The sequence below is a fragment of the Enhydra lutris genome, unplaced genomic scaffold (genome assembly GCF_002288905.1).
Source record: "Enhydra lutris kenyoni isolate GAN:26980312 unplaced genomic scaffold, ASM228890v2 scaffoldscaffold110, whole genome shotgun sequence".
Lineage (NCBI taxonomy): Eukaryota > Metazoa > Chordata > Mammalia > Carnivora > Mustelidae > Enhydra > Enhydra lutris.
Window position 1 is genome coordinate 163488 of NW_019154194.1, and position 27914 is coordinate 191401.

Sequence of the window (27914 nt, forward strand, 5' to 3'; positions counted from 1 at the left end):
CTACAAAAATTCCACTAAAACAAAACAAAACAAAACAAAACAGCTCACCTACGTGACTCAGTTGGTTAAACATCTATCTGCCTTCAGCTCAGGTCATAATCCCAGGGTCCTGGAATCGAGCCCCACCTCGGGCTTCCTGCTCAGCAGGGAAGTCTGCGTCTCCCTCTCCAATTACTTCTCCCACCACTCATGCTCTCTCTCACTCTCTGTCTCAAATAAATATTTTAAAAATAAAGACATGAAATATATTTATAATAGCTTTCAGTATCCTTATCTACTAATTATATTATCTGTATCATTCCTTGGTGTGTTTCTTTTGATTAATTTTCTCCTAGTAAAGGTCATACTTTCTAGCTATTTTGCATGCCTGGTAGTTTTTTATTAGATGCCAGACATTGTGAAGTTTACTGGGTTGGGATGCTGGATTCCTAATATTCTTTTAATATCCTAGGGCTTTGTTCTTGGATGTAGCTATTTAATTTGGAATCTGTCAATACTTTCATGAGTTGCCTTAAAGCTTTGTTAGGGTGGGTCCAGAATACGTTTCAGTCTAGTGCAAACTTGACCCCACCACTGAGGCAATATCCTTCTAGGGACTATGTTTGATGCCTCGTGTCTTATGAGACCTTTCCACTCTGGTTGGTGGAAACAAGAACTATCCTCTGCCCTTTGTGACTTCCAGGGGATGTTCTGCCTACTCATATCAAGTAGTACATTCTTCGTTTTCATTAGTTTCCTCACACAGATGTCTAGATTCACATTCAGCCGAGTATCAAGGAGTTTCCTCTACAGATCTCTAGAGATCTCTCTGTGCAGCTCCCTCCTTTCTAGTACTCTGCCTTGCAAATTCTGCACTTTGTTCTTTCCCTTAATTCTCTACTCAGTCTTCTCAACTCAGGGATACAGCTGCAGTATTTTAGTTTCCCCTCCATGTGCTTTGTTCTGGAAATTCTCTTTAGACAGTCAACTGTGGTACTTGGCGGGGCACACTTCATTTGTTTCCCTTCCCCTGGGAAATTTCTATCCTGCACTATCTATTTTCCAATATTTGAAAGATTTTTAAATTTTCTAGTTATTTAAGGTAGGAGGGCAAATTTGATCCCTCTTAATGTTGCATGACCAAAAGCACAAATTATTAACTCTGTCTTTGAAAGCTTCTTTGGGCTTTAGTACAAGAGGTCTTAGAATCACCTTGTATCTTCCCTGCCCTGGACTAGGAATTAGCTATTTCTCCAAAGCACCCTCATTAACATCAGTGGGAAATAGTTTGGAGAGACCTGGACAACTGGAAAGCTAATTGTAAACCATTTTTTTGTGGGATAAATATACAATTTTTAAAATTATTCTGTGGAAATTGGTCTGTTTAGATTTTCCATCTCTTCTGGAATCTGTTTCTGTTATTGTCTTACTTTTATTTTAAAATAATTTTAGATTCATAAAAGAGTTACAAAGGTGGTACAAAGAGTTCTAGTATATCATTCCCATAATGATATCATCTTACATAACTGTGGTACATTTGTGAAAACTATCAAATTAACATTTTACATTACTATAAACTGAATATTTTATTTAGATTTCACTAGTTTTCGCACTAATGTCTTTTTTTCTGTTTCAGGATCCAATCCAGGATACCACATTACTTTTAGTCATCCTGTGTCCTTTGTTTCCTCCAAATGTGACAGTCTCTGTTTTTCCTTCTCTTTTTTGACCTTGATACTTTTGAAGATACTGTTTGGTCAGGTATTTAGCAGAGTGCCTCCAAATTTTGGCGTGTTTGGTGTTTTCTTATTATTAAACTCAGTTTATGGATTTGGGGGAAGAATACCAGAGAAGTACCCTTCTCATTGTATGTCAGGGGCACATGATATCAACATGATTCATCAGTGGGGTGCTAACCTTAAAAACTTGTGTAAAGTGGTATCTGCTGGTTTTCTTCATTGAGAAGTTATTTTTTTTCCTTTTCATATTTTATTTATTAGAAACAAGTTAGTAAATTTAACTGGGTTTGGTTTTTATAAACTATATTTTCAAAAAATTCATCATTTCATGTACATCTCAAATTTATTTGCATAGTTGTCTTGAATGGGTTTCTTAAACATTCTCTGTTTCCTTATTGATAACTGTTTCCCTACTGTCATTGTGTTTAGATTTTCCTCCTATCTTTTGTTCCTTGAATAGGTAGTCTACTGGTTTGTTTGCACATGTTAATTGTACAATTTTATTTAAAATTTGTTTTTATTATATTAATTTCCCTTTTCTGTTTTCCTTCAGCAGACTTTATCATTCACTTTCTAAGTTTTTTCTTTTCCTAATTTTGGATTTAATATTCATTCATTTTCATTCTTTAATTTTTCATTAGATGTAAGCCTTTTAGTCTATGAGTTTTCAGTAGTACAGTTAAAGGCCATAGATTCTGATGTATTATTTTTTATTATCATTGTTTTCAAGAAGTTCTGTGGTTTCAGTTTGTACTTATCATTCACTGATAGTAGTTTTTGATTTTTATTTATCAATAGAAAGTATTTTGGCTTTTGGGCATTGCTTCCCATTTCTCATTATTTCAGAGAATATTGTTTGCTTTACTTCAGCTTTTTGAACATATTGTACTTCATTCATAGGAGAATCCCACTTGCCTTCAACTCATACTTGACCCAGTTAGCACATTAGCGTTCTTCAGACTGCTTCACTATCCAGATAGCCAAATTTTAGCCTATATTCAACATTTCTTTTGTTGCAGCATCCCAGGTATTTGGTTTCCCAAAGGCTGTTCCCATAGCACTTACTTTATTTTTTCCCAACATCCTCCAGTTTAATTTAATAGCTTTTCATAAGCCTTCTAAAATTATATTAACTATTGCAATTCCTGAAATAAATTTCTGTGAAATTCAAGAATAATTGGCCTTGGCTATAAAGGAATGGAAGGGAAAATTCGGGAAAGTCATTAGAGAAACAAAACAGTGAGCATCAGTAGGATGGATGAATAATATTAAAACTCTGCTGATGAAGGTAATATACCATCTGATTATCTTGATTGAGATAAAGCAGAAAAACAATCATGACTAAGCACAGGGAAGATGGAACAATGGTGGTAGAGACATGCGTATCAATATAAGGTAATAAGCAATTGGAGAATGATCAGGTGTCACCTATTTCCATTTATGTTTTTGACTGAGCTGCTTTGGAAATCCATCTTCCTCAACTTTAAGGTAAATGATAGAAGAAAACATTTTTTACTATAATATGGTATGAGAGATTAGTCAGGGAGAGATTTGATAACTGTCATATAATTTTCAGAAACTAAATGGATATTTTACTCAGCTGCCTTCCCCAGTAGCCTTAATTTTTGTTCTTATTTACTTTCATCCAAGTTAATTTTTAAAATTCAGCATTTTATCTTATAATTAATATTTACCTTGTGGTAAGGACTTGTTTGCAGTAGTAGAAGAAAATACATAGTAAAATAAATGAGAAAATAAATATGTAATAGAGAAAAGTATTTTGAAGGCAAAAATTAACTGTTGGAATATAAAATAAAAGGATATGAATTTACTTAGAGTTAGCAGAGGCAGCCTTTCTGAAGAAGTGATTTCTAATCTGCAGCACCCAAAGATAGTAATTTAAAGGAACTAGGTAAAAGGATTTCTGAAAGGTGGAGCATCTGTAAGAAACCCCTGGAAATAGGAAAGGTTATGGTATGTCTTAGTAGCTGAAGAGATTCATTGGGATAGTATATAGGGAACAAAAGATGCCAAGGGATCGAGATGAGTTTGTGTAAAAAGATAGATCCTTTTTGTTCATGATTACGTGTTTAGGGTTCTATTCTAACATAAAGACAAACCATTGAAAAAATTACATAGATCCATCTGATAGATAATGTTAGAAATATAGATGACCAGAACCTACTCCTCTAGATTCTGATTCACTCAGTCTCAGCAGATATCTAGAAGGTAGTGTATATAAGAAACTCCCTCTATAGTTTTGGTCCACATTAAATATGAGTACTACTGACTTTTTCCTCTTTGCCTATTCACAAACTTCATAGTTCTCAATATGAACTTTCATAATTTTCTGAGTCCTTCTTGCCTTTTAAAAATTTCATGACAGGGGCACCTACCTGGGTGGCTCAGTGGGTTAAAGCCTCTCCCTTCTTTCGGCTCAGGTCATGATCCCAGGGTCCTGGGATTGAGTCCTGCATCGGGCTCTCTGCTCAGCAGGGAGCCTACTTCTCCATCTCTCTACCTGCCTCTCCGCCTACTTGTGATCTCTGTCTGTCAAATAAATAAATAAAATCTTTAAAAAAAATTTCATGACAGGAGGGGCACCTGGGTGGTTCAGTGGGTTAAAGCCTCTCCCTTGGGCTCAGGTCATGATCCCAGGGTCCTGGGATCGAGCCCCACATCAGGCTCTCTGCCCAGCAGGGAGCCTGCTTCCCCCTCTCTCTCTGCCTGCCTCTCTGCCTACTTGTGATCTCTCTGTGTGTGTGTGTGTCAAATAAACAAATAAAATCTTTTAAAAAAAAATTTCATGACAGGGGTACCTGGGTGGCTCAGTGGGTTAAAGCCTCTGCCTTCTGCTCAGGTCATGATCCCAGGGTCCTGGGATTAAGACCCACATCGGGCTGTCTGCTCTGCAGGGAGCTTGCTTCCTCCTCTCTCTCTGCCTGCCTCTCTGCCTACTTGTGATCTCTGTGCCAAATAAATAAATAAAATCTTTTTTAAAAATAAAGAAAAAAAACTCATGACAGTATTTTAGGATTTTATGACCCTCTTACTTCTAGTGAATATACTTCTCAATTTGTCACTATTTGTACTCTAAGGGGCTCCTCCTCATCCCCAGTACAGTAAAATAACATTTGTTTATTTTGTTTTCTTTCAGACTTTGATTTTACAACAGAGACCAACAAGTTATCTTCAGAAAAAAGCAGTTATCAAGTAAATTCATATCATCGGGAGACAATGAAAAGAAGTAGAACCTTCAACCTTACGAGGTTTACTTTCAGAAATGACCCACAGTGCAGAATTGAATTTGGGAGAGAACAGGGGCCTAACATGGAATGTTTTAGTCAAATGACATTTATAAAACATATATCTCTTCCTCTACACCAGAGAATTCACACTAGAGAGAAATCCTATGAATGTAAGGAATGTAGGAGGGGCTTTAGAAAATATTCACACCTTATTGAACATTTCAGAGACCATAATGGTGTGAGACCCTATGAATGTAAGAAATGTGGAAAAGCCTTTATAGTCCTCCAGCATTTTGTTAGACATAAAAAAAATCACACTGATTTGAAACCCTATGAATGTAATGGATGTGAGAAAGCCTTTAGGTTTTATTCACAGCTTATTCAACATCAGATCATTCATACTGGTGTAAAACCCTATGAATGTAAGCAATGTGGGAAGTCTTTTAGACGTTATTCTCACCTTACTGAACATCAAAAAATACATATTGGTTTGAAACCCTACGAATGTAAGGAATGTGGAGAAACTTTTAGATTGTACCGACATATGTGCCTACATCAGAAAATTCATCATGGTGTGAAACCCTATATATGCAAGGAATGTGGGAAGGCCTTTGGTCATCGTTCAAGTCTTTATCAACATAAGAAAATCCATTCTGGTGAGAAACCATATAAATGTAAACAATGTGGAAAGGCCTTTGTTCGCAGCTATCTACTTATTGAACATCAGAGAAGTCATACTGGTGAGAAGCCTCATGAATGTAAGGAATGTGGGAAGGCCTTTAGTAGGGGCTCAAGCCTTCTTAAACATAAGAGAATTCATAGCAGTGAGAAACTCTATGACTGTAAGGACTGCGGGAAGGCCTTCTGTAGAGGCTCTCAACTTACACAACATCAAAGAATTCATACTGGTGAGAAGCCACATGAATGCAAAGAATGTGGGAAGACATTTAAGCTTCATTCATACCTTATTCAACATCAGATCATTCATACTGATTTAAAACCATATGAATGTAAACAATGTGGGAAAGCCTTCAGCCGTATTGGAGACCTTAAAACACATCAGTCAATTCATGCAGGAGAGAAACCCTTTGAATGTAAGGAATGTGGAAAAACCTTTAGACTTAATTCTCAACTGATTTATCATCAGACAATTCATACAGGTTTGAAACCTTATATATGTAAGGAATGTAAGAAGGCTTTTCGTTCTATCTCAGGTCTTTCTCAACATAAGAGGATTCATACCGGTGAAAAACCCTATGAATGTAAAGAATGTGGTAAGGCCTTTAATCGCAGCGATCGACTTACTCAACATCAGAGAATTCATACTGGTGTGAAACCACACAAATGTAAGGAATGTGGAAAGACCTTTACTCTTTGCTATCAACTTACTCAACATCAAAGATTTCATAGTGGTGAGAAACTCCTGATGTAATGAGAGTCAGAAAGCATTTAACTTTGGCACCTTTACCATTACCACTATTCTACCACCTAGTGATGTTATGGTAAAGATTAAATTACTTAACATAAAATTTAAATGCTTAGGGATCATCTGGCACATGGTATTTGCTTACTAAGTATTGTGGCTTTTTAAATGATAATCACTATTATTACTATACATAAATTCATGTGAAGAAAGACCCTATAAGCATATTTTTAAAATGTATCAGGGCTCGTCCATATTTTCTTCAGATAATTAATTCTGGACAAAAATCCCATTTTTATTCAAAGATCAAGCCCCTGAGGATGAATAATAATAAGAAACCCTGTGCCTTTATTGAATATTGAGAGTTCATCTGTTGAAAAATTGGAGTAGTTTGAAGAAACTTTCTTACAATAAATTCTGCAATACAGATAATGTACAATCCACGTGCCCTACAATTGAAATAAATTAAAAACTAACAATCTGGTAGCCAAAGACTAGGTTGACTTTTTTGAGTGAGTTTTTGTAAGTTTTCAAATTTACATAAAAAGTACAACAGTGTTACAATGAAGTTTGTTTGCTCTCCACCTAGACTCAGTATATCTGGTATTTCTCTCTCGTAAATATGAATATGTATATATACAGATGCACATATATATATCATTCTTATTACATGTTGAATATATTTTCCATATATCATTTTGCTGTATTTTTCAGTGACTGTTTTAGATATCACTTCACCTCTAAAAAGTCAAAATACAACTCTTAGAATTAAGGATAATCTTCTAGATGACCATTAAACTACAGTTACCTAAAAAACACTAATAATAACCCTATATTGTTCTATAATATTCAGCCTATTTACAAATTTCTCTAATTGGTTAAAGAATATCTTCTAAAAGTACTAGCTTTTTTAAAGTCCAAAAACCAAACTAAGCCAATTTGTTTTATATGACTGTGGTTTATTGGGTCTAATAAAAATTGGTCAACAATTTATCCTCTACCTCCTTACAATTTTTGAAGCCTCAGAAGCAACCTATATAATATTGTAATTCTATATTTGTCCTGCTTTTTCTCAAGATGGGCTTGACTTCTTCCTCTATCCTTTGTGTCTATTGTGAACTGAAGTTTATGTCTAGAGGCTTGATTTTCAGATTAAATATTTTTATGACTATTTCATAGATATAGTGTATTTAATATAAAATATCAGGTGGCATACAAGTGAAACTATGGTTGATCTCTTGATCCACGTATTGACTACCAATTCTCTCCATTGTATTGGTGCATTTTTTTCTTTGCAATTAGTAATCCATGTAAAGTTACACTGGCAATCCACTAAACAGGCTATTATTTTAAAGAAATTAGGACACCCCCCCAAACTCTCATATTTTATATTTACCCATATATTTTGCCCTTTCCCGTGCTCTTCCTGATTTCCCAATCCCTAATTTTCTGAATTTCCATCTGGTATCATTTTCTTTTAGCTTGAAGAACTTAATATAGCATTTCTTGGAGTGTACATCTGCTGGAGGTGAATTTTCAGTTTCTTTTACCAAACGCCTTTATTCTTGAAAGATTGTTTTTCTTGCTGTAGAATTCTGGAGTTTGTGTGTATTTTTTAAAAGATAGACACTGACTTCTGTCCTCCATAGGTTATGATGAGAAGTCATTTGAATTATTTTCCCTCTGTATGTGTCATTTCTCTCTGCATGCTTTCAAGATTTTTCATTACCTGTGGTTTTCATCTATTTGGGTATGCTGGTCTAAATGTATTTTATGTTACTCCTGTTTTGGGTTCTCTGAGCCTCTGAAATCTGTACACTTATGCTTTTCCCCAAATTTCAGAAACTTTTGTCCATATTCAGATATTTGTTTCCTGTCCATGCTTCTCCTTCTGGGATTCTAAATACTTGTGTTAAATCTTTTGATATTGTCCCACAAGTCACTGGCTCTGTTATCTCTCACCTTTTTCTCTCTCTCTCTTTTTTAAAGACTTTATTTATTTGACAGAGAGAGATATCACAAGTAAGCAGAGAGGCAGGCAGAGAGAGAGGGAGAAACAGGTTCCCCGCCGAGCAGAGGGCCCAACGCGGGCCTCAATCCCGGGACCCTGGGATCACGACCTGAGCCAAAAGCAGAGGCTTCAACCCACTGAGCCACCCAGGCACCCTTTTTTCCTCTTTTTCAGATTGGGTAATTTCTATTGCTCTATCTTCAAGTTTACTGATTCTTTTTCTTTTTCTTTTTCTTTTTAAAGATTTTATTTATTTATTTGACAGACAGAGATCACAAGTAGGCAGAGAGGCAGTCAGAGAGAGAGGAAGGGAAGCAGGCTCCCTGCTGAGCAGAGAGCCCGATGCGGGACTCGATCCCAGGACCCTGAGATCATGACCCGAGCCGAAGGCAGCGGCTTAACCCACTGAGCCACCCAGGCGCCCACTGATTCTTTTTCTTGTCATCTCAATTATGCTGTTAAGTTTATCTATCAAAAGTTTAATAGTACTTTTCAGTTCTACTATCTTCATTTTGTGCTTTTTTAATAGTTTCTATTTCTTTACTAAGGTTTCCTGTTTCTTCAATGTGTATTTTTTTAAATTTATTTTCAGCATAACAGTTTTCATTGTTTTTTGCACCACACCCAGTGCTCCATGCAATCCGTGCCCTTTCCAATACCCACCACCTGGTTCCCCCAACCTCCCACCCCCCCGCCCCTTCAAAACCCTCAGATTGTTTTTCATAGTCCATAGTCTCATGGTTCACCTCCCATTCCAATTTCCCTCAACTCCCTTCTCCTCTCTAACTCCCCTTGTCCTCCATGCTATTTGTTATGCTCCACAAATAAGTGAAACCATACGATAATTGACTCTCTCTGCTTGACTTATTTCACTCAGCATAATCTCTTCCAGTCCCGTCCAAGTTGCTACAAAAGTTGGGTATTCATCCTTTCTGATGGAGGCATCATACTCCATAGTGTATATGGACCACATCTTCCTTATCCATTCATCCGTTGAAGGGCATCTTGGTTCTTTCCACAGTTTGGCGACCGTAGCCATTGCTGCTATGAACATTGGGGTACAGATGGCCCTTCTTTTCACTACATCTGTATCTTTGGGGTAAATACCCAGTAGTGCAATTGCAGGGTCATAGGGAAGCTCTATTTTTAATTTCTTGAGGAATCTCCACACTGTTCTCCAAAGTGGCTGCACCAGCTTGCATTCCCACCAACAGTGTAAGAGGGTTCCCCTTTCTCCACATCCCCTCCAACACATGTTGTTTCCTGTCTTGCTAATTTTGGCCATTCTAAGTGGTGTAAGGTGATATCTCAATGTGGTTTTAATTTGAATCTCCCTGATGGCTAGTGGTGATGAACATTTTTTCATGTGTCTGATAGCCATTTGTATGTCTTCATTGGAGAAGTGTCTGTTCATATCTTCTGCCCATTTTTTTTATATGATAGTCTGTTTTGTGTGTGTTGAGTTTGAGGAGTTCTTTATAGATCCTGGAAATCAAAAGCTTCTGCACAGCAAAGGAAACAGTCAACAAAACAAAGAGGCAACCCATGAAATGGGAGAAGATATTTGCAAATGACAGTACAGACAAAAGGTTGATATCCAGGATCTTCAATGTGTATTTTTTTTAAAGATTTTATTTATTTATTTGACAGACAGAGATCACAAGTAGGCAGAGAGAGAGAGAGAGAGGAAGCAGGCTCCCCGCTGAGCAGAGAGCCCGATGCGGGGCTCGATCCCAGGACCCTGAGATCATGACCTGAGCCGAAGGCAGAGGCTTTAACCCACTGAGCCACCCAGGTGCCCCCTTCAATGTGTATTTTGACAATGCTTTTGATTCCAGTGAAAATCTTTCATATATTAATGATAGAAAAATAAGTAAAATTATTTTATCTTATGAAAAGTATCAGTTTCAAGAAATATTCCTATCCTCTTAGCTTGGTCACAAAAACAGCTTTTCCTTTCCTTGGCATTCCAGATTTTGTTTGTTTACATGTAGTGTGATACTGGTGAGAGAACAAATCATGCTGTCATTTTGGAGGTCTTGATTATGAAATATTTGCCAAGTATTTTCTTAAAGAAAGCCTTCGCATTCAAAATACAGTAAATCTGGGGCACCTGGGTGGCTCAGTGGGTTGGGCCTCTGCCTTTGGCTCGCGTCATGATCTCAGGGTCCTCGGATTGAGCCCCGCATCGAGCTCTCTGCTTGGCGGGGAGCCTGCTTCCTTCTCTCTCTCTGCCTGCCTCTCTACGTACTTGTGATCTCTCTCTCTGTGTCAAATAAATAAATAAAAATCTTTAAAAAAATACAGTAAATTTTTGTAAAAAATTTGTAAACTGTTCAAGCATTCAACCAATGAGCATTGGCAAAAAACACAAGATAAATAAATTCATTTGTTCTCTGTTTCTTTCAACAGTTCCATAAAGCAACAGTAATTCATAATATTTGTGTGTATATACTAAACCATCATACTTTTCATACTGTGGAGCAAATCAGTTAGGGAGACATCAAGCTCTTTAAAATTTACAGCATTCACATTTTTAACTTAGCATGGCTGGTTAATTTATTTTTTAAGATTTTATTTATTTATTTGAGAGAGAGAGATCACAAGTAGGCAGAGAGGCAGGCAGAGAGAGAGGAGGAGGCAGCCTCTCTGCAGAGCAGAGAGCCCGATGTGGGGCTCTATCCCAGGACTCTGGGATCATGACCTGAGCTGAAGGCAGAGGCTTTAACCCACTGAGCCACGCAGGCGCCCCGGCTGTTAATTTTAATAGAATTTTTTTTCATATCTAGTTGAAATTCTTTTTTGACATATATAAAAGATTTTAAGATATCTGTGCTATGAATCTGATTTTGTAGGCTGCAGATTGACAACATTTCTATTTGATTTGGAAGTCTTTTGAGGCAGAAGGTACCCAGAGTAAAGTGGAAAATATTTTATCGTACAACTTGTCTAAAGGTAGAGAAGAATATATATATGTAGCTTTACTAATTTTGAATTAATCTTTGATATTGTTAGAAAGATCTTTTACAGGCAGTTGACTAGTGGCTTAAATTTTTTTTACTTTTTATAAAATATAATTTTTAGCATTTTTGCATAATATCCTAACAAAACTCCCATAACTACAGTAATAATTTATCTTCCTATATTTCCACGTAAAATTTGATTTTTGTGTGTGTATAAGACACAAAGCCATTTTATAGCTACACAAAGTTATAAGCTCAGATTATGTTTCAAAGTCATTTAAAAATTTGGTTGCCCATTTAATTATGATTTTAGGCAACTAATTTTATCCCTTTTTGGTTTCAAAAGGAAAAATTCTCATCAAATGTGTTATATATTTGCTGCAAATGTCTCACGATATTCTCTATTTTATTAACTTGATTTTTTTTACATTATCTAACAGGTTTTTAATTTTGTTCTATTTACAGCAAATTGCAGTTAGCATTTGTACTTCTTCTAGTCTCACATTTTTTACTATTCTGGCCATAGTACTGGCTGCTACTTGACTATGAGTCATTAGTAAGCTTTCATTGTAAGTTTAAAAATTGCTACACACTTATTTAACCTAGAATAATAATTTAATTATAATTAAAGTAATAAGTATATTTAATTACCAATTATTATTTCCTTCATATCACTGTAACTCATGTTGTCTTCATAAAATGTCCAAATAAACACATCAGTTCTTGACATCAGCTAGGTCAATGATGTGTTTATGTGTGACCCTAGAAACAACATATACATGACATGTATACTATAATACAAAAATAAGATTTATGCAGTACAATGGTTGAAGTGAAATGGAGTCCTACCAAAACAATAAAGTTGTGCAGCTGGTAGAAATGTAAAATGGGACAGTTGCTGTGCTAAACAATATGATGATTCCTCAAAATTTTAAATACAGAATTTAAATTTTAAATATAGAATTATCATTTGATCCAATTCCACTTCTAGGTGTATACCCAAAGAAATTGAAAGTGGGAATTTCAACAGATATTTGTACTCCAATGTTTACATTATATCACAATAGCCAAAGGTAGTAAAAAACCAATGTCCACAATAGATGAATGGAAAAATAAATGTGATAAATATATCTATGTAGATATATATAATCATATATGTATATATGGTGTGGAATACTATTCAGCCTTAAGAAAGGAAAATTTTGATATATGCTACAACCTGGATGAACCTTGAAAACATGCTAAGTGAAATAAACCAGACACAAAATGACAATATTGTATGATTCCACTTATATAGGGTACCTAGAAAAGTCAAATTCATAGAGACAGAAAGTAGAGTATTAGTTCTCAGGAGTTTGGGGGAGCAGAGGCTGTGGCAAAGGGGAGTTACTTAACAAGTACAGAATTTTGGTTTGGGATGGTGAAAAGTTCTGGAGATGGATAGTGGTAGTACTTGCACAGTGTAAATGTACTTAAGTGCTACTGAATTGTGCACTTAAAAATTGTTAAAATGGTAAACATTGTTATATATTTTATCACAATAAGAAAAATAATGAAGAAAACATAGATACCAATGTATTTATGATATAGAAATGAATTATTATAATTTATAATTATAAATTTTAATTTATATTAAATTTAAATTATAATTTAATAAATTTATATATATTTATAAAATTATAATTTAAATTTAAATTATAATGATTATAATCCTTAATCTTGAGTGCATGACATCCAAGTGAAATCATAAAGTAAAGGATTAACAGATTTATCTGTAAAAATAACACTCCTGTCTCAATACCCCCTTGAGCAAAGTTAAAAGCAAATTAAGCCTAAAATTTTTGTTCCATGTATGAGAAACAAAATATTGACTATATTAATAAGCAGTTTTTTAAAAGATTCATTTTTAAGTAATCTCTATACCCAACATGGGGCTCAAACTCACAACCCTGTGATCAAGTCATGTGCTCTACTGACTGAGCCAACCAGGTGCCCCAATAAAAATTTTCTATATATCAATACAAAGATGAACACACTGATGTGAAAAAGAATGAGCTAAGGATATAAATGGAGATAGAATAAAAATAAATGTGTATATGAAATCATATCTAAGTTTATGAGATATAGAGAAATGTCATTAAATATTCCATATTGGTCTAAAGACTAGCAAATTTTTATAAAAATCATCTATCCATTTACCATAATTTTACGCACTATTAATTCCAAATTAATTTGGTGTAAAATAATACATATACAACTTTCCTTAGAGAGTATTTTATGCCCTTATTTAAAATAAACATGTCCTTGAATGCAACCCATTTAAAAAGAATGTACTTCATGGTGATGGTTAAACTAAAGTGAAAAATTAAATTTTCCATAGAATTATTTATATTAGCAAAGTTTGGAAACAATCAACAATTATGAATAGGCAAGTAAAATATTCTATTCCCAAAAAATGGAAATCTGCACAGGTGTTAATAATAATTATGTAGAGATATAATGACTGATACGAGATCTCAAGAAATGAGAAAAAATGGGTTACATACAAAAATAGGTCTCCCCAACTTTGTAAAAAGATGTGCCATAAAATATAAATGTGTAATATAAACAATATTTTTAAAGGTACGTTTGATATTAGACACTGGCTAATTCTAACTAGTTGATAAAATTTTGAAATTCAAGTCTCTTCATCTTTAAGAAGATAATTCCTTTTTAAATAATTGTATAATAAAGAGTGGTTAACCCTTTTTTTTAAAAGATTTTATTTATTTATTTGACAGCGAGAGATCACAAGTAGGCAGAGAGACAGGCAGAGAGAGAGAGATGGGGAAGCAGGCTCCCTGCTGAGGCTTGATCCCAGGACCCTGAGATCATGACCTGAGCAGAAGGCAGAGGCTTTAACCCACTGAGCCACCCAGGCACCCAAGAGTGGTTAACCCTTAAAGGCCCTGAAACACAACCAATATAGCCCAAATCCATATCCTCCCACTTGGAAATGGTGGACCTTGGGGAAGTTGCTTAATATTCATAAGCTCTATTTTTCCTTATTGTTATAATGGCAACATTATTGCCACACATGCAGGGTTTTGCTGCTAGATTTAAATTTAAATTGGTTAATTATGGGGGACCTGGATGGCTCAGTTGGTTAAGCATCTGACTCTTGATTTCGGTTCAGGTTATGATCTCAAGGTTATGAGATCCAGGCTGCATTGGGCTCTGTGCCAGCTTGAAGCCTGCTTGAGTTTCTCCCTTTCCCTACCCCCCGCTCTCCCCGCCCCCCGCCCCCATCCAGCGCTAGCACCCCCCCTCAAAAAAAAAAAAAAAAAAAAGATTACTTATGTGAAACTTTTAGCACTGTACCAGACACATGTTAAGCATAAATATAATTTACTCAGTCACCCTCTTTGGGATAGGCATGTTGTTGCTGGAAAAAACTGACAGTGATTGTTTGGGTTGAACACCAAGAGCATCTACTGCTTTAGCTAAATTCCCCCTATCAAGTGAGAGCTGTGATGGTTAATTTTATGTGCCAGTCTAACTGGGCCACAGGTGTTCAGATATTTGGTTAAACACCATTTCTGGGTGTGTCTGTGAGGGTGTTTTGTATGACATTAACATTTGAATCAGGGACTGAGGAAAGCAGATTGCCCTCCCCTATGTGAGCAGGCCTCACCCAATCCATGGAAAGCCAGAATAGAAAGAAAACACTGAATAAGCAAGCTTTCCATGTTTATCTTGAAGCTGGGACATCAGTCTCCTCCTGCCTTCTGACTCAGTCCCCAACCGGAACTTACACTATCAGCTCTCCTGGTTCTCAGGCCTTCAAACTCCAACTGGCACTATACTGCTGACTCTCCTGGGTCTCAGTTTGTCAAATACAGATCTTGGGACTTCCTACCTGGCCCCCGTCTGTCTCCTCTCTCTCTTTCTGTCTCTCCTGCCACTTTCCCTCTCCCTATATATCCTATTGGTTTGATAGATGATAAATATATACAGAGCTCTATAAATTCTATCTATCTATGTATCTGCGTATCTATCCATCCATCCATCCACCCGTCCTATTGACTTTGTTTCTCTGGAGAGCCCAGACTAATACATGAGCAAAAGGCATATAAGGGCTCAGCAATTATGCCATTTACTGAAGTGACACACATAAGCTAAGAGAACTCTTAAGAGAGGGGATCCAGCCAAATGACATTTAAACATTTAAATCAGAACTAAGCTTTCAGGAAGGGGAGATGAAGTAAACACATAACAGTGATGTTCCCACACCTCTGAACCTCTTCCAGTTCCTCTCAAAGTCTCAAGCACTTTCTTCTCTTGGGGCCTTGGCAATACCAGTAATTCTCCTTGTCTTTGCCATAAGCATTCACGCTCATCTTTCAAACTGCTGCCTATTTCTTCTCTTACAGGCCTTCCTTATATCCATATTTATATCCATATTTAAATCACGATCATCCTTCACTGGTTCCCAAAAGAATATTCTTTTTCTTCATTATCATTCATCATACTGTGTAACTTTATGTTTATTTATAGTTGGATTTTCCTATGTCCATCTCCATGGGTCAAGTAAAATGTCCATTACAGCATGATTGTTGACACTTTAGTTATTCATCTACAGGAGTAAGAAAACTATGGCCTATGGGCCAAATCTGGCCAACTGTCTTTTTTCATGTGGCTCTGGCCAATCGGCAAAGAATAAGAATGGTTTTTACTGAACATAATAAAAAAAATACGCAAAAATGAGAAAAAAATAGTTTTTACAGTTTTTGAAGGAGTTGGGCTTTTACATTTTTTAAAAGATTTTATTTATTTATCAGACAGACAGTGATCACAAGTAGGCAGAGAGGCAGGCAGAGAGAGAGAGGAGGAAGCAGGCTCCCTACTGAGCAGAGACCCCCGATGCGGGGTCGATCACAGGACCCTGGGATCATGACCTGAGCTGAAGGCAAAGGCTTTAACCCGCTGAGCCACCCAGGCGCCCCTATATTTTTTTAATGTTGGAAGAAACCAAAGGACAGTCCTTTGTGGTAGTTGAAAATTATGAGATTCAAATGCCATGTCAAATGTCACTGGTATACAGCCACACTCCATCACTTTCACATTGTCTATGGCTTCTTTCAAGATACCGCCTCAGAGAGTTCAGCAGTTGTGATAGAGACCCTGTAGCTCACAAACTCTAGGATATTGACTGTCAGACCCTATACAGAAAAAATTTGCCAACTCCCACACTATGCTCAGTATGGAGTACCAATGCCTAGCAGATAATGGAATCTATTGGTCCAAGTTTGGTGAATCACTTAGACATCAGGCATTTACCTCAAGACCTGGACTTTTAAAAAGCAATCACTAGGAATGCCTGGGTGGCACAATCAGTTTTGACCCAGGTCATAATCTCAGGGTCTTGAAATCAAGCCCTGCATTGGGCCCTGGGCTCCATGTTGATCATGGAGTCTGCTTGAGACTCTTTCTCCTTCTGCCCCCCGCCACCCACCACTTGCTCTAAAATAAATAAAATCTTTCTCTTTTTTTTTTTAAGATTTTATTTATTTGACAGAGAGAGATCACAAGTAGGCAGAGAGGTAGGCAGAGAGAGAGAGAGAGAGAGAAGGAAGCAGGTTCCCCATCAAGCAGAGAGCCCGATGCGGGACTTGATCCCAGGACCCTGAGATCATGACCTGAGCCAAAGGCAGAGGCTCAACCCACTGAGCCACCTAGGTGCCCATAAAATAAATAAAATCTTTCTTAAAAAATTTTTAAAAAGCAATCACTTATACCTAGGCATAAATCATTTAACACAATATGGCCCAAATAAGGAGACAGTAGGAACAGAAGGGTAATTTTTCCGACCTTCCAAGAAAGCAACTAGAGGTTTTCCACCAGCTAAATGAATAGAAAATTAAAAATTCGGTATAGAAGTGAAGAAAATCCCCCATAGTGATGGTGGTAGAGGAGGCCACATCTCTTGAGCATCAGATATAGAAGGCAACCAGTTAGGATGGGTCATACTAAAAATTGTGGCCAAGGATAATGCAGAACCTCTTCTCCATAGTAAACACTCAGGAATAGTAGAAGTAAACTGAATCAAAATTTTTATTGGTGAAATCCATAGTAATGGTCTATGGATGTCACTGAATTATAAAGCACTAATGGAATATTTTTAGATCTTGAATGTCCATTCTGAGGCAATAAATCCTGCTATTTACATAAACTATCTGCCCAAGAATACAGAAGATGCTGAAAAATGTAGTTGTCCCTAAAGAGTCATTGTATAGCTTGAGAAAAGGGAGAGAATAACACTCATTTCTTTGGAATTTAGCACTATGTCTGTGTGCTATAAAAATAAACTTAGTAACTATAGTTCCCCAAATTCTAATCACACCTTTGTTTTATTTCCACGCTCTTAATTTGGCTTTCTCATCCTTGAAGCTAACAGAATTCCAGGAATTAAAAGAGTAGGTTTCTCTCACTCTAAGAGAACAAAAAAATTTCACAAGGTTAAACCATTAATATTTCCCCAGTCCCTTACGGCTACAAAAAAAAAAAAAAAAAAAAAATCAGATAATAAAAAAATCCTAGAAAATGTTCTCACTAATAATATTGAATTTAATACTTCAGAATTTTTGCTGCTTTTTTAAATAAACACTAACCTCTTATTAGTCTGTAATTATGCTTAGTACATACATTTAATTTAAATTGTCATCTATGTTTTATGAAATGTATACATGTAAAATTTCTTGTTAAAATAAAGGATCACTGGTTCTTTCTTCATACATGCATAAAAAGATAGTAAAATTTATGAACCTACTATATTGATTTAAATAAAACCTTCTTTAGGTTCAATAAAACCTACTTTAACTTAAAGTATACCAGTGAGTATTTCAGAAATTACCTATGACCTAAGTTAACAGTTATGGTTAAGAGCAGACATAGTAAATCATGGGAAATGTTCCTTGCTCCTAAAAATCACAGAAAATGAGCTCTCACTTCATCAAGATCAAAACTTCTGCACAGCAAAGGAAACAGTCAACAAAACAAAGAGGCGACCCACGGAATGGGAGACGATATTTGCAAATGACACTGCAGACAAAGGGCTGATATTCAAGATCTATAAAGAACTCCTCAAACTCAACACTCAAAAAACAGATAATCACATCAAAAAATGGGCAGAAGACATGAACAGACCCTTCTCCAAAGAAGACATACAAATGGCTAACAGACACATGAAAGAATGTTCATGATCATTAGGCATCAGGGAGATTCAAATCAAAACCACACTGAGAGGCTTAAGGGGCGCCTGGGTGACTCAGAGGGTTGAGCCTCTGCCTTCAGCTCGGGTCGTGGTCTGAGGGTCCTGGGATCGAGTGAGAAGCCTGCTTCCCCCTCTCTCTGCCTGCCTCTCTGCCTACTTGTGATCTCTCTCTGTGTCATATAAATAAATAAAAATTTTTAAAAAACCACATTGAGATACCACCTTACACCAGTTAGAATGGCCAAAATTAACAAGGCAGTAAACAACAAGTGTTGGAGAGGATGTGGAGAAAGGGGAACCCTCTTACACTGTTGGTGGGAATGCAAGTTAGTGCAGCCACTTTGGAAAACAGTGTGGAGATTCCTTAAGAAATTAAAAATAAGGGGTGCCTGGATGGCTCAGTCAGTTAGGAGTCAGACTCTTGATCTTGGCTCAGGTCTTGATCTCAGGGTCTTGAGTTCAGGCCCTGCTTTGGGCTCTCCTCTGAGTGTGGAACCTACTTGAAAAAAAAAAATACACTGGGGCACCTGGGTGGTTCAGTGGGTTAAAGCCTTTGCCTTCAGCTCAGGTCATGATCCCAGGGTCCTGGGATTGAGCCCTGCATCAGGCTCTCTGCTCAGCAGGGAGCCTGCTTCCTCCTCCCTCTCTCTCTCTGCCTCTCCTCCTACTTGTAATCTCTATCAAATAAATAAATGCTTAAAAAAATTAAAAATAGAGCTACCCAACCCTGCAATTGCACTACTGGGTATTTACTCCAATGATACAGATGTAGTGAAAAGAAGGGCCATCTGTACCCCAATGTCCATAGCAGCAATAGCCACAATCGCCAAACTGTGGAAAGAGCCAAGATGCCCTTCAACAGACGAATAGATAAAGAAGACATGGTCTACATATACAATGGAATATTATATCTCCATCAGAAAGCATGAATACCCAACCTTTGTATCAACATGGATGGGACTGGAGGAGATTATGCGGAGTGAAAAATCAAGCAGAGAGTCAATCATCATATGGTTTCACTCACTTGTGGAGCATAAGGAGTAACACAGAGGACATTAGGAGAAGGAAAGGAAAAGTGAATTGGGGGAAATCAGAGGGACTGTGGACCCTGAGAAACAAACTGAGGATTTTGGAGGGGAGGAGGGTGTGGGGATGGGTGAGCCTGGTGGTGGGTATTAAGGAGGGCACATACTGCATGCAGCACTGCGTGTGGTGCATAAATAATGAATCTTGGAACACTGAAAAAATAAAAAGAAAAGAAGAAAATGAGCTCTCCTATTCTTTTCCCTAAATATTGTCCTGCCTGTTTATCATGTCTAGAAATCTGTTAGTCATCATGGTACCCCAGGCAACACTGGGGAACACATAATGAAAAACAGAAGAGAATCTGAGTCTCTGAATATTTCATTTTGGTGATGAGTGAAAAATCTCTAGAACCTCCCCCCTGGCCAAAAGCCTGTTATGACTCAATATACGTCCTCATTGCTTTGGTTGGTTTGGTATTTTTACTTTTGCTGAGTGTATCCAAACTATATCAAATAACTAAGGGCAACGGTTCATACTGGGAGCTACAGATGCAGAGATAAAACTGATTCCATCACAGCCATCAACCACCTCATGTCTGGTGGGGGATGAAATACACACACACACACACACACACACACACACACACACACACACAGTCACTGCCTTGGCATTAAATGCTGTCCTACAAGTTTTACAAATGCTTAGTGAAACCAGACGCACCTAATACACTCAATGTCAGGGGGAAGAAGTGGACAGATATTGTGAGAATATTCAAATAGCTAATAAATACTCAGGAAAAAAATGGAAATGTAAACCATGATACCTACCAGAGTAGCAAGCATTTAAAAAAAAAAAAAACTGATGCCAAATATTGTCAAGGATATGGAGAAAGAAGAATATTCATACACTGTTGGTGGGAGTGCCAGTTGGTATTTTTGGAAACCTATTTAGAAAAATTAAACTTATGGGGCGCCTGGGTGGCTCAGTGGGTTAAGCCTCTGCCTTCAGCTCGGATCATGATCCCGGTGTCCTGGGATTGAGCCCCGCATCAGACTCTCTGCTCTGCAGGGAGCCTGCTTCCTCCTCTCTCTGCCTGCCTCTCTGCCTACTTGTGATCTCTGTCTGTCAACTAAATAAATAAAGTCTTTTAAAAAAAATTAAACTTACTAAAGTTGAGCACAGGCATACTCATGACCTAACCCACGGAACTCCGCTTTCAGTATATGGAGAAAAACATGCACAGGTATTACCACAACAGTCTGATAAGGAGCTCTGATCTCCCAACACAGTATTTCCAAGAACACATAATGAAGAATTTTCAATGCTAGATTGGTCCTTTTATGTGGGTGGTGGCTGGTACTACATGGCTGCAAAGCCTTCTTAAAAGAATTGTGCTAGGAACTCTAAATTTGTTGTGTCCAAAACAGAATTTCAAAGACTAGAGAATCAAGAGATGGAACTAGAAAAGTGATTAAAGATTTCCAATTCAAACAAAAGAACCCAATACAGTCATACAGTTTTAAGGAACAGGTAATTGCAATACAAAAACAAACAAAAATATCTCAAAAATATAATTTTTATATAATCGCACTCATGAGATGTAAAAATTCTAAATAAAACAGTAGCAAATGAAACCCAGCAGTGCACCAGAACACATACTTACACCAATAATTAACCTGGGTATATCCAGCAATGGGAGAAAATCAATCTGTCAATATAAATTATCACATTAACAAATTAAATACTATACATTTGCAGGAAGAGATGAAGAAATAACATCTGACAACTCAGGAGCCCTTTCAACTTAGATACAAGGATTTTTACTCGGGAATAAAAGAAAGCATTAGAAGGTCATCACTTGAGAGAATGATGCTAACTACCATTCCATTAGAACAAACTTAGTGACTGAACTATCCAACGTTAGGGCTTTCTAGTTATGGCAGCATTCCTCAATGCAGTTTCAGATCCCTAAGATGGAAATAGGTAATGGGAATCAGTATTCCCATGGTAAAGTTTGAGATTACCAGTTTAAATTAAGTCAAGCAAATTTCATTCACTAGAATACTCTTTTTAGTTTCTTAAGTTGACAAGGTGCTTTTGATTTTTCCTTAAGAGGGGATTTAGTAGGTTCTATTTCATAGGCCTATGAAATCCCAGTTTCTCATGTACTACTCAGTAATGGTAATTTTTGAGACATAACTTCAGAAGTTCTGGGACAATTTTAGTTGTGTAAGTTGCTTCCGTATATTGGTTTAGGGTTTATTTTTCTAGCTTCATAGTCCAGGGTGACAGGGACCATGTAGATACTGGGGAAAACAAGGCATAGTTCTGGCTTTCCATCTGGCCAGATGCAGCTTGGTTTTCTCCAAGACACAGTAAAAGGTATTTTCCACGGAAAAGAGCTTCAGGCACATTCTACAACTTCTGATATACAATTTAACTATCATTCTTTTTTCAACAATCTGTAATTGTTTCAATTTTCTTTAATTCAGAATTTATATATACATATGGTAGGACTACATTTTCAAAAGTAGTTGAAAGGTTCACCAATCTTACTAGCGTATAATGGACCTTTTTAATGGAGAGCTCTAGCAGTCTCTGTCTTTTTTTTTAAATTTTTTTTTTTAATTCATTTGACAGAGAGAGAGAGAGATCACAAATAGGCAGAGAGGCAGGCAGAGAGAGAGGGAAGCAGGCTCACCGCTGAGCAGAGAGCCCGATGCGGGGCTCGATCCCAGGATCCTGAGATCATGACCTGAGCCGAAGGCAGAGGCTTAACCCACTGAGCCACCCAGGTGCCCCTAGCAGTCTCTGTCTTGATCAAATGACCAAACTTAGCATTAGCAATAGTGAGAAAAATGGGTATTATGTGTTTCTGGTATATAGCAATGTGAAGTAAGTATCACCAAATATGGTGTATTCTTGCAAAAAATGTTTAGGTCTCTGGCTCTAACTTGACTTTATAAGAGATACAAAGGATAGAAGCACAAATTAAATCTCACCATGACGGGAGAAATAAATCAAGAATGCATGGTATTCTATAAAACAGCTTTCCTTAACATTTCAAGAAGTCTTATAAAGATCAAAATCTAGACACAAGATAACCAAATGCAATGCCTGAATATAGAAAAGATGCTGGTTAGAAAATAGCAATAGGATACCTTGGGAGTTTTGGGACATATGAAGTGAATATAGATGAATATTACAGAATTATTGATAATTTTCTCTACGACCATGGTATTAAAGGATGTTCTTATTCTTAAAAGATACATGCTAATATATTCAGGAAAGAATACATCATAAGATAATGGTGAGTGAGTGTACATATACATACCTAAATTTCAGACAGAAAGCAAATATGATCAAATGTTAATAATTACTGATTCTAAATAGTGTATATGGATGTTTATTATTATACTGCTCTTTAAATTTTTCTGAGTGTCTGAAATTTGTCATAATAAAATTTGGGGAAAGAATTCCCAAACGGACAATTTTTTGTTTCTTTTAAATTTGTAATTTATCTCAAAATGTGAGCAGAGAATTGAAATCACTGGCTACTTCTGTTTGAATTCATTAAAGGCAAATTGCTTCACCTCTCCCTCATTCTTCAACGGGTATATTCCTGTCTACTTAACATCTTAACATTTACTTAATCCACATTTCTTTTCGGCCTTCATTTTTTATGCAGCTTAAGGGATAAACTCTTAATAAAAATCCTCTCAAGTTTCTTTGTGCTTTTCTAGATTTTATCCATAATGAACTATCTGAAATTCAAATGGATGAGTGGTTACGGAAGCTTTTCAAAATGCATCACACCAATGTCCATCCTTTTCCTAAGAATTCACCAGTAGTAATACTAATGATGAAGATAATAAGAAAATAACAAACATGTATTGAGTGTAGGCTACATTCGAGATACTCTTCCAAGGATTTGATGCATACTAAATCCATGCAGTCTGTGAAACAGAACTATTAGTTACCATCACCATCATTTTCAAGATGATGCCCAGAGGAGATAAGCATTTTCCCAACATCCCACAGGTAGTAAGGAGATGGAATGGTGAGGACTGTAAGTTTGGTTTGCGCCATGTGTGAGAGATCTTCTGCATTTGTTACATTTGATAAGGTTATTCTCTAGGATGCATTCTCCAAAGTTTAACAAAGGTTGAATAGTGCTGGAAGGCTTCTATACCTTCACTAAATGAAAACTATTTGTTATAAATTATGCCTTTATAGGTTTAAGGAAGTTGTGACTCACATATTAGCCAAATCCTATAGTGTGAATATTCTGCTATTCTAATCACAGGTGACAAGTGAAGCATTTCTTACTCAAATTATATTGTGACTTGTCTCATGTTTTAAAAACTGAATGTTGTCTCAAATTTTTTCTGGAAAGGGCAAACTTTTAAACTTGTAATCATTCATGAGCTGACTGATACTTTTATAAAATACAATGATAATGTTAAGGCAATATGAAATTGCTCTAAGTTTCCAAACACTCTTATTTTCCACATTCATCTCATGATGGGACAGGTAACAATTTCGTGTGCTGGCACTAGTCTCTAGACAACAGTTTTAATAGTACTTGTCTAGAGGCCTTCCTACATCCCAATTTGAAGGGTTTCTCATTTGGATGGATTCTATGATGTACTGTAAGATATTTTTCATATCTGTAAGCCTTCCCAAATTCCTTACATTCATAAAATTTCACAGCAGTATGAGTTCTCTAATGTGAACAGCAAAAACTGAATTAGGTTTCGGTTCTTCCTACATTCCTTGAAGTGTTTCTAATGAGTACAAATTCCCCAATGTTTACCAGACTTTTGTGCCATGAATAAAGATCTTCACACATTCCTTACATTTAAATGATTTCACATTAGTACAAACTGACATTCAGTAAGACTATATAAAATTCTAAGGCCTTTTCATATTCCTTATATTCAAAGTATTTCTCACTAGTATGAATTTTTGATATCAAGTTGTCCACACAGATGTAAGGCTTTTTGCACATTCCATACATTCGTAAGTGTTCTCAAGATTAAGATTCCTCATGTTGTTTATACACACAAAAATTTTTCTTTCACCTCTTCAATCATAAAGTTTCACCAGTATTTACGGTCTCATTTGAATAAGTTGTCCATATAAAGGCTTCCCCACATCCTTTATATTCATAAGGCTTATCATTACTAGGAGTTCTCTCATGTTGAACAAGGTCTGAGCCATGAACAAAGGTCTTCCCAAATTCCATACACTGATAAGGGTTCTCACCAGGATGAAATCTCTGATGAACACTAAGCTGATAGCCACTACCAAAGGCCTTCCCACATTCTTTACATTCATAGGATTTCCCACCAGTATGGATTCTCTCATGTTTAACAAGGCTTGAACCCCAACTAAAGGCCTTCCCACACTCCTTACATTTAAAAGGTTTCTCACCAGTATGGATTTTCTGATGTTGAGTGAGGTGATAGCCACGACTGAAGGCCTTGCCACATTCTTTACATTCATAGGGTTTCTCACCAGTATGGATTCTCTCATGTTGAACAAGACTTGAGCCGCAATTAAAGGTCTTCCCACATTCTTTACATTCATAGGGCTTCTCGCCAGTATGAAATATCTGATGTCGAGTAAGTTGATAGCCACTACCAAAGGCCTTCCCACATTCTTTACATTCATAGGATTTCTCACCAGTATGGACTCGCTCATGTTTAACAAGGCTTGAACCCCAACTAAAGGCCTTCCCACATTCCTTACATTCAAAAGGTTTCTCACCAGTATGGATTTTCTGATGTTGAGTGAGGTGATAGCAACGACTGAAGGCCTTGCCACATTCTTTACATTCATAGGGTTTCTCACCAGTGTGGATTCTCTCATGTTGAACAAGACTTGAGCCACAATTAAAGGTCTTCCCACATTCTTTACATTCATAGGGTTTCTTGCCAGTATGAAATATCTGATGTCGAGTAAGCTGATAGCCCCAACAAAAAGCCTTTCCACATACTTTACATTCATAAGGCTTCTTACCAGTATGGATTTTTTGATGTTGAGTAAGTTGATAGCCACGACTGAAGGCCTTCCCACATTCTTTACATTTATAAGGTTTCTCACCTGTATGAATTATCTCATGTTTAGCAAGGCTTGAGCCCCAAAAAAAGGCCTTCCCACATTCCTTACATTCGTAAGATTTCACACCAATATGGATTTTCTGATGTTGAGTGAGGTGATAGCCACGACTGAAGGCCTTGCCACATTCTTTACATTCATAGGGTTTCTCACCAGTATGGATTCTTTCATGTTTAACAAGACTAGATCCCCAACTAAAAGTCTTCCCACATTTCTTACATCTGTAGGGTTTCTCACCAGTATGAAATCTCTGATGCACAGTGAGTTGATAGGCACTAAAAAAGTCCTTCCCACATTCTTTACATTCAAAGTGTTTTTCAGCTGTATGAGTTCGCTCATGCTGAACAAGTTTTGAGCCATGACTACAAGCCTTCCCACATTCTTTACAAATGTAGCGTTTCTCTCTATTATGAATTCTTTGATATGCACTAAAAGATTTACTTTTTCTACTAGTGGGCATTTTTCCATAGCTAATTATCATTTGACTAAAGTATCCCTCTTGATGTCCCTGTGGTTCCTCAAATTTGTTTTTGCACTTAGAATTATTTTCAAAAATGGATGCCTCAAGGCCAAAAGTTTTACTTCTTTCCTTCATCTCCCACTGGGAAAAATTTATTTCAAAAATGTCTTTTTCTGAAATTATATTTTTGATCTCATATGTTGACTCCAAATCTGAAAGAAAACAAGAAAACCATATATTTTATCTCCTTAACCAGAAAAATTTACTAGAAAACAAACAAACAAACAAAAAATACTCAATAGAGAAATACAAGACAAACTGGAAATAACACCCATAGTGAATCAGGAAATTAAGCTCACTGCTAAGCATCATATCTCTACCCTATTGAACAACAACCTCAGCTTTGACTTTTCAGCTTTTATGATCTTAATGTTCTGATTGAACAGGTTTCTGGAGCATTCTACAAAGATCACTTTAACAAGTTCCTTATCTTCCCATGTGGCTGACCCCTTAAACCCAATGTGTCCTTCCATCAGTCAAGCCCCTATGTGCCCAAGTGTGGTTCAGCCGAACTTTTAATGACTGTGTAGGCTGGCATGATGAACTGGAACCTAGAAAATCCCCAAACTCAAAAACAAAATCAAGCACACCTGAAACTAATATTGTAGGTCAACTATACTTTAAAAAAAAGCGGGGGGGGGGGACAAAACATTAAGCTACATAATACTTTTTCACAGGAATTTTTCTGAGTGATTGGTGTTGGGCTAGAAAGCAGACAATATTCTGCAAGCCAAGCAGTTACTAAGTTCCAAGGCTCTACTGAAGATGAAACATGTGAAACAAAACCAATTAAAATTATAATACAACCTCCACTTAGCTCAAATCCTGCTATAATCACAGAGGTAAGTGCATGGTCATGTGGGAAGTTTACAGCAAAGAATGATTTTTACATCTAATTTGAAACCTGATATAAACTGAAACTAATAAAAACTATGACTCAGCCTCATCTCAGCTCCATGCTTGGTGGGATCAGCGTTATCACTCCCTCACCCTGAATAACTGAGAAAGGACCATATACTTTTATGGGCAGGGAACCATCCATTCGTTACTGTTCTTCAAAATGTCTGGCACACAATAAAAAATTATGAGGTAGCTAAGGAAGACGGAATGTGTAACATATAACTGCCCCCCCAAAACCCACAAAAGAGACAAAGAACAGATGTATTAGAAATACATCAGTAGGCAAGGTCATTCAATTGTATTTTATGATTCTGGAAGAAAAGATGGACAGTGAGCAGATGGGAAGTTTCAGCAAAGAAATAGAAACTTTAAAATTGTAAAATGGAAATTCTACAACTAAAAAGTCCAAACAGAAGCCCAAAGAGAAAAAAGAAGGGGGAAAGAAAGAACAGTATCAGATCTGTGCAACAAAATCAAACAATCCAACTTCAGGCAACAGCGCCCTAGAAAGAGGACAAAACCAAGTAAGTACTTGAAAAGATTATTAAAATGTTCTCAAAAATGTATGAAATGTATGATAATCAACCTACTTTTAGCAAACTGCAAGCAGGAAAAATACAAAGAAAAGTAACAACTGACAACATAATGACAGAGCCGAAAACTGAAGACGAAGGAAAAAGAGTAAAAGGAGGCAGGGGAGGGAGAACATTAGAGTCAGCGGAACAACCAA

At 36.7% G+C, this 27914-nt stretch overlaps 2 protein-coding genes across 7 annotated transcripts in view; one reads left to right on the forward strand and one right to left on the reverse strand.

Moving 5' to 3' along the window:
* LOC111139493 (zinc finger protein 404) overlaps positions 1 to 6646 on the forward strand; it is a 169477-nt gene extending 162831 nt beyond the window's left edge. For 2 of the 3 annotated variants that reach the window (XM_022491770.1, XM_022491771.1), the window contains one exon: positions 4876 to 6646. In XM_022491770.1, coding sequence (XP_022347478.1) covers positions 4876 to 6398 — 1523 coding nt within the window. In that variant the 3' untranslated portion in view covers positions 6399 to 6646. The remainder of the gene's footprint in view (positions 1 to 4875) is intronic. The other variant, XM_022491767.1, reaches the window with a different exon arrangement.
* A 17625-nt stretch (positions 6647 to 24271) lies between these two features.
* Positions 24272 to 27914, reverse strand: part of LOC111139530 (zinc finger protein 283) — a 31209-nt gene continuing 27566 nt past the window's right edge. The window contains exons 6-7 of one of the 4 annotated variants that reach the window (XM_022491823.1): positions 25834 to 26104; positions 24272 to 25749 (exon numbers count right to left, since the gene is read on the reverse strand). In XM_022491823.1, the coding sequence (XP_022347531.1) occupies positions 24734 to 25749; positions 25834 to 26104 (1287 nt within the window). In that variant the 3' untranslated portion in view covers positions 24272 to 24733. Of the gene's footprint in view, positions 26105 to 26134; positions 26375 to 27914 lie in introns of those variants that run through there. The other 3 variants (XM_022491825.1, XM_022491826.1, XM_022491824.1) reach the window with 3 other exon arrangements.